Source organism: Artemia franciscana, chromosome 7, assembly GCF_032884065.1.
Source record: "Artemia franciscana chromosome 7, ASM3288406v1, whole genome shotgun sequence".
Lineage (NCBI taxonomy): Eukaryota > Metazoa > Arthropoda > Branchiopoda > Anostraca > Artemiidae > Artemia > Artemia franciscana.
Window position 1 is genome coordinate 46,869,471 of NC_088869.1, and position 14,209 is coordinate 46,883,679.

The 14,209-nt window shown below is 36.6% G+C and overlaps 1 protein-coding gene across 3 annotated transcripts in view; it reads right to left on the minus strand.

The window, feature by feature from the left end:
• The window catches only part of LOC136029381 (uncharacterized protein CG43867-like), a gene marked incomplete in the record, with an annotated part of 290,632 nt that overhangs the window by 88,806 nt on the left and 187,617 nt on the right, over positions 1-14,209 (minus strand). For all 3 annotated transcript variants that reach the window (XM_065707702.1, XM_065707703.1, XM_065707704.1), the window contains 2 exon segments: positions 3,502-3,585; positions 8,135-8,278. In XM_065707702.1, coding sequence (XP_065563774.1) covers positions 3,502-3,585; positions 8,135-8,278 — 228 coding nt within the window.

Sequence of the window (14,209 nt, forward strand, 5' to 3'; positions counted from 1 at the left end):
CATGCCATATTTTGTTTCGTAAAAGAATATCTGACGACAACAGGACCTCATCAGGAGCCGCCATGCCGCTAGTATTTTACCCAGTTCAATCACCATGTCTCATAGATGGGTTGAACCTTCCGTTTGAGGGAAACAACAAAGGGCTTTAATAGATAACGTCCTCGAAGAATCGGTGCCCGATAAAAATGCAGCACCCAACAGAGCTCTTTTTCAACTACTCTGACCCGATGTTTGCTCTCTAAGATATTTTAGCAAGATTTATGCCCATCTGTGGGTTTAATCATCTTGACAATCGGCGGCAAAGGGGAAAGAAAACTATTTTAAAGGGGGCAGCTAATATAAACGTAGAAGACATTGTTAAAAACGCATCGAATCTTGCCTTTACAGGCAGCAGCTATTCTCTGACAGCTCTATGTCTTCCCTCACTGGCCCTGTTTTGGATGATCTGAAATTAGAGCCTTAGCATATGGTAAATAGCCATACACGGTGTTTGCCTTACCAGGGTTTATAGATAACTAGCTGTTGGGGTGGCGCTTCGCGCCACCCCAACACCTAGTTGGTGGGGGCGCTTCGCGCCCCCCCAAGCCCCCCCCGCGCGCGTAAGTCGTTACGCGCCATATTAGTTACGCGCCATTGTAGTTGTGTCCCTATGTCCCACCTGTGAATATAGATATATATATAATATATATATATATATATACTATATATATATATATATATATATATATATATATATATATATATATATATATATATATATATATATATATGTTTTTAACTACGTAAAACTTGCGAATATACAACATTCTTTGCTGTCCCATTGTCTGTGCATATAAATAGATTGTCAGGTTTACCGACTCTTGAACATGCAACATATAATGGTCCATGGGAAAACAATCCGTATTCAGATCTATACCTCATGATTCTAATGATTGCCCTTGAGCTTTGTTGATGGTGATTGCTAATCGACCATTCCCTGAGTCGCCATCGTCATTTATATATCCCCCTGTGCACCCCGGCGTCCCCTTTGTAGTTATGTCCCTGTGTCCCGGTCGTCATTTATATTCCCTGTGTCCCCGGTCGTCATTTGTGTCCCGGTGTTCCAGTCTGTGATTTCTCTTTGAGTGTCCCGGGCGTCATTTATATTCCTTGTGTCCGGTGTCCCGGTCGTCATTTATATCCCCCTGTGCCCCCCGGCGTCCCCATTGTAGTTGTGTCCCTGTGTCCCGGTCGTCATTTATATTCCCTGTGTCCCGGTCGTCATTTGTATCCCGGTGTCCCGGTCTGTATATACATTCGTTTTTTAGTTTTGTTTTTCTCCTTTATTTTTTTCCTTTTTTCTTTTTTTTTTTTTAGTTTATTTAGATTTTTAGATTTTTTAGTTTTTTTATTAGTTTTTAGTTTTTTTGTAGTTTTTTACCATTTTTTTAGTTTTTTTAGTTTTTTTTTTTACTTATGTCCTGGTCGTCATTTATACTCCCTGTGTCCCGGTCGTCATTTGTGTCTCGGTGCTTTGTTGATTGCTAATTTATATTATATTTATATTTATATTTTTTATATTTATTAATATTTTTTTAGTTTTCTTTTTCTCTTATTTTTCAGTTTTTTCCTTTTTTTTAGTTTTTTCTTTTTTAGTTTTTAGTTTTTTTTTGTTTTTTACCTTTTTTTAGTTTTTTTAGTTTTTTTAGTTTTTTAGCTTTTTTAGTTTTTTTATTAGTTTTTAGTTTTTTTTTAGTTTTTGCCTTTTTTTAGTTTTTTCAGTTTTTTTTAGTTTTTAGTTTTTTACCTTTTTTTAGTTTTTTAGCTTTTTTAGTTTTTTTTCTTTTTAGTTTTTTTTGTAGTTTTTACCTTTTTAGTTTTTTTTTCTTCTTTTGTATTAGTGTGAAATAATTCAGACGTCATATGCGGACAAACACGACGTCACTCGACAGACAGACAGACAGACATAACCCACAAACAACTTATTTTTATATATATTTATTCATATTTTGTTTTTAGTTTTCTTTTTCTCTTTTATTTTTCAGTTTTTTCCTTTTTTTTAGTTTTTTTCTTTTTTAGTTTTTAGTTTTTTTTAGTTTTTTACCTTTTTTTAGTTTTTTTTTTAGTTTTTTTAGTTTTTTAGCTTTTTTAGTTTTTTTATTAGTTTTTATTTTTTTTTGTAGTTTTTGCCTTTTTTTATTTTTTTCAGTTTTTTTTTAGTTATTAGATTTTTACCTTTTTTTAGTTTTTTTAGTTTTTTAGCTTTTTAGTTTTTTTTCTTTTTAGTTTTTTTTTGTAGTTTTTTACCTTTTTTAGTTTTTTTCTTCTTTTGTATTAGTGTGAAATAATTCAGACGTCATATGCGAACAAACATGACGTCACCTGATCCACAGATCCACACACCGACAACTTATTTTTATATATATAGATAATTATCAAGCTGAATAGACTGTATGACACTTTTGGAGAGCTTTTGGAACAAAGAGCTCAAAAAGGTTTCAGGCACTCGGGCTTAATCAAGGTGAGACTCCAGGAAAGAACAACTGAGAACTGAACTTCCTGGAGGAAATTTCATGAGCCATCTTACAAATAACAGTTGAATAGGGACAAACTCTTTTCTTTGACAGTGAAACAACAACAACAAAAATATCTGGATATTTCGGTCACTTATGCTGTGGCCGTCATCAGCAGATAAACTGCTTATGAGTTTATCTGTTGATGATAGCACCTGTATATGTGACCGAAACATCCAGAGATTGTTTTGTTGTTTCATTGTCAAATAAAATGATTTGCCCCCATTCAACTGTTGCTTGTACGTCATGAAAATACAGCGTGGTCTTCGAAAATACCTATGAACTCTCTCAATAGCTTAATTCTTAATGATGAGTTTGGAATCGCAGTACAGGCTCTACGATATAAATATAAATCATTATGTATTTACGATACTAAAATTGACTTTTAGAGATCTAATTTAAGGAATAATAGGGAATAATTACGTTATAATAGAATATTCGCTCTTAGGTATAGATTCTTGGAATATTTTGTCGTTGGTAAGGGTTCTAACAAGATTCCCAAAATAACATATGCAAACAGGGATAGCTGTTCAATGCTACAAAGTTCTATGTTTCACAAGTTAACCCCTGGACGTATTAGCTTTAAAGGAGAAAACAGCCTTGCGGTTTAAGGGGCAATATATTTGTTAGAAAAAGCAAGTTTTAATTTAGAGATCTTTAAAAAATCAAGTGACGAAGAGACTCTCGTTCGCATAACATGCCAAGACTCTTCCTTCCTATAATGAAATATTAGAGCAACAGTTACAGCAGAGTAATAAGACGTAATGAAATCAGCCATGAACGCTCTTGATTTCATAACACCTTTAAAGCTAAATTCCAGAATGTCAAAAAGCAAGAATAAAGAAATCCCCAATTACATATATTATCGTAGGATGTTCAATCATTCTTCGAAAAACTCTTGAAGCAAGTCTATTACTACACTCTCTCAAGGCAGAAAAGGAATACTCACATCTCTTAGCTTATTGGTAACCCATTCCTTGATTTTGGCTGCTTTTGCTTCAACTTGTTTTGCTTCTTGAAGCCGTAAGCGTCTCTGAAAAAAAAGAAAAAGGTTTAGATTTGTTTTGGTTTACATTTGTATGTAAACATATAGCCGCCAGGCCCCGGCACTCGGCACTCAGCAGGCTTCTATATATGGATTATCATTGTCACGTGTCTTCTAAACACAGGCGTGAGCCTCATCTTGGTGTCATGACGTCACCAAAGTTTCGTTATAACCACCCTGGAAAAATGCGAATTCTTCCTTAAAGTCCTGACCTATTTAGATCGTTATTGTGGCAAGTCATGTTCACTTTCTCGCTGTCACTTGGAATTCTCATTGCCACTTATATTGTCACTTCTAATCCATTCTACCTCTTGTTGTCGCCTGTATTGTAACTACATATCTCTTTGATCTTCATATTTGTTTTGACTTGTTTTAATTCTTGTTGTCGATTATCTTCGAGAAGGGTATTTCTTTGCTCTTCACTTTTGTTTTTGACTCGTTGTAATTATCACTGACACAAGTATTCTGACTGCATCTTCATTTTCGTTTATCACTACTTTAGACTTTTTTCAATACCCTTTACCTTAGCCTCTCGGATTAGTCAAATCCGTTCAGATCGAATTGGTCTTGTCAAGTTTGATGGACTAGGTTCTTCATTCGTTCTCTAGACATTATAATTCCTCTCTTTACTTGCTCTACTTTCTCTAGGCACTATGAAATTACTTAAAACACCTTTTGCAAATAGACTAATTACACTCAGTATTTTATACTTAGATATGTTTCTTTTGTAATGCCGTATGCGTCATAGATATAAAAACGATACGCTCATTCTTGGGGGGATATGATATAATTTATTCTCTTGAAATGTACTCACATAAATATGACGTCAATCATATGATTTTTCTTGGCAATGTTTTGTTTATTGCGTAATTTAGCCTGCACCATAGATACTGAAAAAGAACCAATACTGAGGCAAATAAGACGAATGTATGCTTTTCGAATGTATTCATCAATAGCCTGTGACGTCACTTACATTATTATTTTTTTTTCCAAAATTGAGGCTTTTAACGAATTTTCTCAAATTTCTGGCCTACACAGATCGTTCTTTTCAAGTCAGAAGATCCCAGGAGACCAATTTTCCCGAAAAATACGGAGCCATTATCGAGAATAAATACATAAATACACAATTATTGCTCGCTTATGAATATCTATCTATATATATAAAAATACGTTGTTTGTCTGTCTGTCGACTGAAGTCATTATAAGGATTGAGCTGTATGTCGTCATGAAGTTAGTCATCATACACCAATTCAAAAACGAATGCATTCAAGCCAAAGTAGCTGAGTTGGTAAAGCGTTATGCTCCAGGTTCTAGGTCCGAGAGGTTCCAGGTTCGAACCTTGGCTTTAGCATTAATACAAAAGAAGAAGAAAAACTAAAAAAGGTAAAAACTACAAAAAAAACTAAAAAGAAAATACTAAAAAAAAATAAAAAAGCTAAAAAAACTAAAAAAAAACTAAAAAAAAGGTAAAAAACTAAAAACTAAAAAAGAAAAAAAACTAAAAAAAAACTAAAAAAAAAGGTAAAAACTACAAAAAAAACTAAAAAGAAAAAAAAAACTAAAAACTAATAAAAAAAACTAAAAAAACTAAAAACTGAAAAGAAAAAAAACTAAAAAAAGCAAAAAAACTGAAAAATAAAGGAGAAAAAGAAAACTAAAAACCGGGGACACAGGGAATATAAATGACGACCGGGACACTGAAAGAGAAATTACAGACTGGGACACTGGGACACAAATAACGACCGGGACATATAAATGACGACCGGGACACTCAAAGATAAATTACAGACCGGGAAACCGGGACACAAATGACAACCGGGACACCGGGACACAAGGAATATAAATGACGACCGGGACGCTCAAAGAGAAATTACAGACTGGGACACTGGGACACAAATGACGACCGGGATACTGGGAATACAAATGACGACTGGGACACAGGAACACAACTACAACGGGGACGCCGGGGGCACAAGGGGATATATAAATGACGACGGGGACACAGGGAATGTTCGGTTAGCAATCATCATCAACAAAGCTCAAGGGCAATCATTAGAATAATGAGGTATAGATCTGAATACGGATTGTTTTTCCCATGGACAATTTTATGTTGCATGTTCAAGAGTCGGTAAACCTGACAATCTATTTATATGCACAGACAAGGGGAAATCGAAGAATGTTGTATATTCGCAAGTTTTACGTAGTTAAAAACATATATATATCTATCTTTATTTACAGGTGGGACACAGGGACACAACTACAATGGCGCGTAACTAATATGGCGCGTAACGACTTACGCGCACGGGGAGGCTTGGGGGGGCAAAGCACCCCCACCATCTAGGTGTTGGGGTGGCCCGAAGCGCCACCCCAACAGCTAGTAGTCTATATATATAAAAATAAGTTGTTTGTCTGTTGACTGACGTCATGTTTGTGTGTCGACTGACGTCATGTTTGTCGACTGACGAAATTACAGACCGGGACACCGGGACACAAATGACGACCGGGACACCGGGACATAGGGAATATAAATGATGACCGGGACACTCAAAGAGAAATTACAGACTGGGACACCGGGACACAAATAACGACCAGGACACAGGGAATATAAATGACGACCGGGACACAGGGACAAAACTACAACGGGGACGCCGGGGGGTACATGGGGGTATATAAATGACGACCGAGACACAGGGAAAGTTCGATTAGCAATCACCATCAACAAAGCACCGGGCCACAAATGACGACCGAGACACAGGGAATATAAATGACGACAGGGACACTCAAAGAAAAATTACAGACCGGGACACCGGGACACAAATGACGACCAGGACACCGGGACACAGGGAATATAAATGACAACCGCGACACTCAAAGAGAAATTACAGACTGGGACACCAGGACACAAATGACGACCGGGACACAGTGAATATAAATGACGACCGGGACACAGGGACACAACTACAACGGGGACGCCGGGGTGGCACAGGGGGATATATAAATGACGACGGGGACACAGGGAATGTTCGATTAGCAATCACCATCAACAAAGCTTGAGGGCAATTATTAGAATAATGAGGTATAGATCTGAATACAGATTGTTTTTCCCATGGACAATTATATGTTGCATGTTCAAGGGTCGGTAAACCTGACAATCTATTTATATGCACAGACAATGGGACAGCCAAGAATGTTGTATATTCGCAAGTTTTACGTAGTTAAAAACATATATCTATCTATCAATATTCACAGGTGGGACACAGGGACACAACTACAATGGCGCGTAACGACTTGAGGGGGGGCGAAGCACCCCCACCAACTAGGTGTTGGGGCGGCTCGAAGCGTCATCCCAATAGATAGTATATAAATATATATAATAGAAATACATAGAAAACGTAACAGGAAAGTTCTGAAATTTCAAGGACAGGAAAAACGCGTAGGCTAGCTAGTATGCCTGCTAAAGTTGTGTAAATATCCGGACTAAAAATTTTATTGCGATTCAACTGAATTCTGATTTGAGCTTTCAGTTCTTTTCAGCACAGTTGTTCCGTTTTAGGTTCAATGTGTTTTATAACGGTTCAATGAACGGTTCCGTTTTAGGTTCAATATTACAATGTGAAAGACCCATAACACTTTCAAACGCAACTAGTTTGACTTTGAAACTAAGAACACACGTAAAGCCTAACAAGACACTTAAAAACTAGAATTAGGTACACACTACACTAATTTCAGAAAAAAACCTGGAGTGGGAAGAGATAAAAGAAACCTTCGAAACTACCGGCAGGTCACGAGAAGATGAAAACCCTGGTGGCACAGAGAGCATTCTCTTTTGAGATTAATGCTGAATCCCACTATAAACCTCAGCCCCATTAAACATCTGTATATGGTCCCAAATTAGAACATTGGCTTATACACTAAAGATTAATATAAAATACAAAAATTAAAGACCCAGAAGCTACCAATAAACATGTCAATATGCTGACATGCTTTACTTTTAAACAGGAGCAACAAGAGAGCCGACTGAGCCGCAAACCACAACCTCTCTTTCAAATTTTGGTAAAAACTGTTTTCCAGACAAGCTTTTCCTTGACAATTAGAAGAAAACAGTAGATTCAGGGGATTAAACTTTCAGAAATCCACACACCTATTGATTTCCAAAGATTCTCAGGAATAAGATTCACCGAACTCAACCTTATTCAGTAAAATATTAACGAAATTTTGTTCGGTAATTTTTTCACACTATAAATTAATTCGTTTCATCGGCAAAATGTGTCGAGTTTTCTTAGAAAATAGTGCTGGGAAGTCGCACAGTACTATAAGCATAAGCCCCCCCCCAAACTGAAATGAAAGGTCTGGCTATGGGCCTGGATTCAGTGGTTCGATACTATCTAAACAAGTACCATACATAAATCATTCATCAAGTTGTAATTAATCAAAATAATTAACTTCACCGAATTAATCGTTGCCAAAATCGAGGAAACTCATTAATGAATATCCTATAGAAATCGCTAATTTGAGATGGCTTATTCTGATAACCTACCTGCTCTTCAACTTGTATTTCTAGACTTGAAATTTCCCTATCTTTTTCCAACATTGTATGCTGAAGTGAAACGTAGTCCCCACCGGACGACTCACCACTGTGAGGCCAAGATGAGTCGCAAAAACGACGCTCCATAATTCGAACCTTGAAATAAAAGATAACTACAGATATCTCGTACAACAGTATAAACCCAATAATATCAGGGTGTCAAAAACTAAAACCAGACACACGTAACCAACTAATATTTACGGCATATCGAAGTTCTAGATACAGCAATAAGGAAACAGCTTTCCGATTTTCCAATTTTCAAAATAGTCACTAGATTCTTTTTCACTAGTTTTTTCTTTATTTTTTTTTTATTCCAATGAAAATTGTCATAGAGCTTAGCAGACAATTAAAAAAAAAAACTTTCTTATACTAAAAAAAGAACTAATCTGGATCCCCCCCCAAAAAAAAAATCCCGTCTGTAACAGCGTGTATACATCCTTGAGGTCATTCAAGAACAAAAACTAGTTCTAAAGAAAAAAAAAACACTGGATGTAAATAAATTTTTGGAGGGCCAATTTGCCTAAGTCCAGACTTGAATTTACTCGAGCACATTCTCTATAACCTACTGTATTATCTCTATTTAAAGAAAGAGGCAATAAATAATAAAACAGCTAGAACCTAAAAAAATGAAAACAATTAAACGTAAAGGAATAAAATAATAGAAGAAAGAAGAAAAACAGGAAAAACATAAGAAACAAAAAAAACCGGTAGAATTGGATAAAATAAGAGCTACTCCAGAGAGTAATTAAGCTCTGGATTGGACAAAAAACTCAATTGCATAACCTAAATGTGTATTTGAATTCTTGTCTTAGCTGTGCAGTTTCACCCTTTTATCTTCATCCATTCTTAATTTTGCTTAAATCCATAACTTTTTAACTGTTTGGGTTTCATTGTTTAAACTGGTTGTTTAGGCTTAAAAAACAAGAGCTAAGAGCTCATATGGCACTTGTGACGAGGTCGGAAGAGCCAAGAGCTCATATGGTATGAACTCTAGCAAAATTCTTAGAATCAATAGATTGATTTAAAAGGAAAATAAGAGGCTTAATACCGTCCGGGATTTAAATAACAGCTCTGAGACATGAGGTCCTTCTAAATATCAAAATTCATTAAGATCTGATCACCCACTCGTAAGTTAAAAATACTTCATTTTTTTCTAATTTTTCCTCTCCCTTCAGTCCTCCAGATGGTCGAATCGGGAAAAGCGACTTTATCAAGACAATTTGTGCAGGTCTCTGACAGGCCTACCAATTTTCATCGTCCTAGAACGTCCAGAAGCACCGAACTCACCAAAGCACTGGACCCCCCTAACTCCCCCAAACAGAGCGGATTCAGTCCGGTTACGTCAGTCACGTATCTACGGCATTTGCTTATTCTACCCACCAAGTTTCATCCCGACCTCTAAACTCAAATTGTTTTCCAAGATTTCCGGTTTCCCCCTCCGACTCGCCCCAATGTCACCAGATCTGGTCGGAATTGAAATAAGACCTCTGAGACATGAGTTCCTTCTAACTATGAAATTTCATTAAGATCTGGTCACCCGTTCTTACGTTAAAAATACCTCAATTTTTCTAATTTTTCTGAATTAACCTCCCCCCAACTCCCCCCAAGAGAGCGGATCCGTTCCAATTATGTGAGTCACGTATCTAGAGCTTGTGCTCATTCTTCCCATCAAGTTTCATCCCGATCTCTCCACTCTAAGGGTTTTCCAAGATCTCTGGTTTCCAAGATTTCTGTTTCACCACCTCCAACCCTCTGTGTTCCCAGATCCGATTTGAATTGAAAATGGAGCATCTGAGACATATGATCTTTCTATATATAAAGTTTTATTAAGATTCGATCACCCATTCGTAAGATAAAGATACCTCAATATTCACGTTTTCCATGATTTCCGCATTCCTTCTCCAACTCCCCCCACTGTCACCGGATCTGGTTCGAGATTCTGGTAGAGCGCTGCAGCACAAGGTCCTTTATAATATCAAATTTCATTAAGATCTGATCACCCGTTCGTAAGTTACAAATACCTCATTTTTCTAATTTTTCCGAATTATCCCCCCCCCCAAAGTGCGTGGATCCGATCCGGTTATGTCAGTCACGTATCTTGGACTTGTGCTTATTTTTCCCAACAAGTTTCATCCTGATCTCTCCACTCTAAGCATTTCCCAAAATTTCCAGTCCCCCCCCCCACTTCCCCCAAATGACACTGGATCCGGTCGATATGTAAAATAAGACATCTGAGTTACGATATCCTTCTAAATATGAAATTTCAATAAGATCAAATCACTGCTTCGTAAGTTAAAAATATCTCATTTTTTCTAATTTTTCAGAATTAACCCTCCCCCCAACTCCCCCAAAGAGATCGGATCCGTTCCGGTTACGTCACTCACGTATCTTGGAGTTGTGCTTATTTTTGTCACCAAGTTTCATCCCGATCCCTCCACTCTAAGTGTTTTCCAAGATTTTAGGTTTCCCCCTCCACCCTCCCCCAATATCACCGGATCCGGTCTGGATTTGAAATAAAGGCTCTGAGACACGATATCCTTCTAAATGTCAAATTTCATGAAGATCCGATCATCCATTCGTAAGTTAAAAAAAAAACTCTTTTTTTTATTTTTTCCAAAGTAACCGTCCCCCAATCCCCCCAAAATGACCGAATAGGGAAAAAGACTATTTCTAATTTAACCTGGTCTGGTCCCTGATATGCCTCCCAAATTTCATCTTCCTAGCTTATCTGGAAGTGCCTAAACTAGCCAAACCGGGACAGACAGATAGACAGGCCGACAGAATTTGCGATCGCTATATGTGACTTGGTAAATACCAAGTGTCATAAAAACTGCTTCTGTTTAAACTTTACTATATCATTTTAATAGACCTCGCCTAGCTGACTATACAGGCAAATATCCGCAGCAAATTATTTTCTGAGAATTTCACTGCCATAAAGATAAGTTTCTTAGCTTTTATTGTCGCTTTGCCTTTTTTCATGGTCGGTCAGTTTTGCTTTAGATCCATCATTCAAAACATTTATTGAATGACATTTCAGAATGTGTCATAGGCCTACTTGATGTATTTTCACGAACGCATCAGTTGAAAAATGTCCACACTTTCCTGTTGTTTTTGTATTTTTAATGTATTTTTTTAAGGTGTTCGAGCACAAGGAATGTCTTAAAGCACATTTCAACATGAATTTAGTCCATATCGCAAATTTAGCCTGGAGCCGATTTCGGGGGGAGACGTATGATATGAAAGAAAGAAAATAGGCGGAGTTACTTGCAAGGAAAATACTAAAAAGTATAAGATCACTCAACCATGTCTTGGAATTTCTAGGGGGGGGGGTGAGTATTAACAGTAGCAGTAGCAGAATGTCGAAGTACAAAACGTAACTGCACTTATTAATTTCATTTTTCTTTTCCTCGTATATTATCAAAAAAAAAAAAAAAAAAAAAAAAAAAAAATCCGTTGTCCTCAACTTGCAAATATTGTGAAAAAGCGACATAGAATGCACGTTGAAGTAAATAACAAATATTCTGAACAGCATTTTTACATTTTTTAAGTAAATTTCAATGCTTAAAAAATTGTCAAGAATATTAGCACGAATCACCATTTCCTTAAAATATATATATGAAGAATGTATTATCAAACAGTTCGTGGTAACGAACTGTAGTAAGGAGCGATCCGGCTTAATAGTAACCAAAACTCTAAAAAATTGAATTTTGATATCAATAGCTACATCAAAAGAATCGCATTTTAATGCTGATTTTAAATATATAAGTTTCATCAAGTTTAGTCTTAGCCATCAAAAGTTACGAGCCTGAGAAAATTTGCCTTATTTAGGAAAATAGGGGGAAACACCCCCTAAAAGTCGTAGGATCTTAACGAAAATGACACCATCAGATTCAGCGTATCAGAGAACCCTACTATAGAAGTTTCAAGCTCCTATCTACAAAAATGTGGAATTTTGCATTTTTTGCCAGAAGACAAATCACGGGTGCGTGTTTATTTGTTTGTTTTTTTGTTTTTTTTTTTGTTTTTTTTTCCCCAGGGGTCATCGTATCGACCAGGTGGTCCTAGAATGTCGCAAGAGGGCTCATTCTAACGGAAATGAAAAGTTCTAGTGCCCTTTTTAAGTGACCAAAAAAATTGGAGGGCATCTAGGCCCCCTCCCACGCTCATTTTTTTCCCAAAGTCAACGGATCAAAATTTTGAGATAGCCATTTTGTTTAGCATAGTCGAAAATCATAATAACTATGTTTTTGGGGATGACTTACTCCCCCACAGTCCCTGGGGGAGGGGTTGCAAGTTACAAACTTCAACCAGTGTTTACATATAATAATGGTTATTGGGAAGTGTACAGACGTTTTCAGGGGGGATTTTTTTGGTTTTGGGGGTAGGGTTGAGGGAGGGGGCTATGTGGGAGGATATTTCCTTGGAGAAATATGCCATGGGGGAAAAAATTCAATGAAAAGGGCGCAGGACGAATCTGGTCACGTTAGAAAAAAACGTCAAATTAAGAGTTTAATATACAATGCTGGGTGTTCGGCCTCTCTATTATGGAGTATAATTTGAAAATAACACAACTATACGAGCGATAAGACATATATACCACAATCATAACTCAACTAACGAAAGAACTGCTAAGAGATAACACAACTATAAAGCGAAAACAGGTGAAAACTAACGGGAAAATAAACGAACTAAGAGGTGGAAGGGGCCCAGAGAAAAAATATAATCCTTTTTCAATTTTGAGCCTAACTTCCGCAAAGGAGTAATAATGTCAGAAGCCCCGAAATACCGAATTATTTTCTTTTCAAACAGTTCGTGGTAAGGAACTGTAGTAAGGGGCGACCCGGCTCAATAGTAAACGGAACTCCAAAAAATGGAATTTTGATGCTAAAAGATACATCAAAAGAATTGAATTTTTACGCTGATTCTAAATATATAAGTTTCAATTAATTTAGTCTTTGTCATCAAAAGTTACGAGCCTGAGAAAATTTGCCCTATTTTGGAAAAAAGGGGGAAACATCCCCTAAAAGTCATAGAATCTTAACGAAAATCACACTATCGCATTTGGTATATCAGAGGACTCTATAGCAAAAATTTCAAGCTCCTATCTAAAAAATGTGGAATTTTGTATTTTTTGCCAGAAGACAAATCACGGGTGCGTGTTTATTTGTTTGTTTGTTTTTTTTTTGTTTTTTTTCCCAGGGGTCACCTTATCGACCAAGTGGTCCTTGAATGTCGCGAGAGGGCTCATTCTAACGGAAATGAAAAGTTCTAGTGCCCTTTTTAAGTGACCAAAAAAATTGGAGGGCAAATAGGCCCCCTCCCATGCTCATTTTTTCCAAAAGTCAACAGATTAAAGTTTTAAGATAGCCATTTTGTTCAGCATAGTCGAAAACCATAATAACTATGTCTTTGGGAATGACTTACTCCTCCACAATCCCTGAGGGAGGGGCTGCAAGTTACAACCTTTGACCAGTGTTTATATATAGTAATGGTTATTGGGAAATGTACAGACGTTTTCATGGGGATTTTTTGGTTTGGGGGGTGGGGTTGATGGGAGAGGGCTTTGTGGGAGGATCTTTCCTTTGAGGAATATGTCATGGGGGAAGAAAAATTCAATGAAAAGGGCGCAGGATTTTCTAGCATTACTGTAAAAAAAAACAATGAAAAAATAAACATGAAAACGTTTTTTCAAATGAAAGTAAGGAATAGCATTGAAATTTAAAACGAACAGAGATTATTACGCATATGAGGGGTTCTAAAAATACTTTAGCGTTAAGAGCGAGTTATTTAGGAGGAGATAAATACCTCGCTCTTTATGCTAAAATATTTTTAGTGATTTCAACTATTTATTCTACGGCCTTTTTGATTCAGGGGTCATTCTTAAAGAATTGGGGCAAAACTTACGATTTAGTGTAAAGAGCGAGGTATTAACGAGGGTACAAACCCCCTCGTACACATAATAAAAATATAAGAACATAAAAGTTTGTTGCGTAAGTTAATTTTTAAGGTACGTATATTTTTTACTAA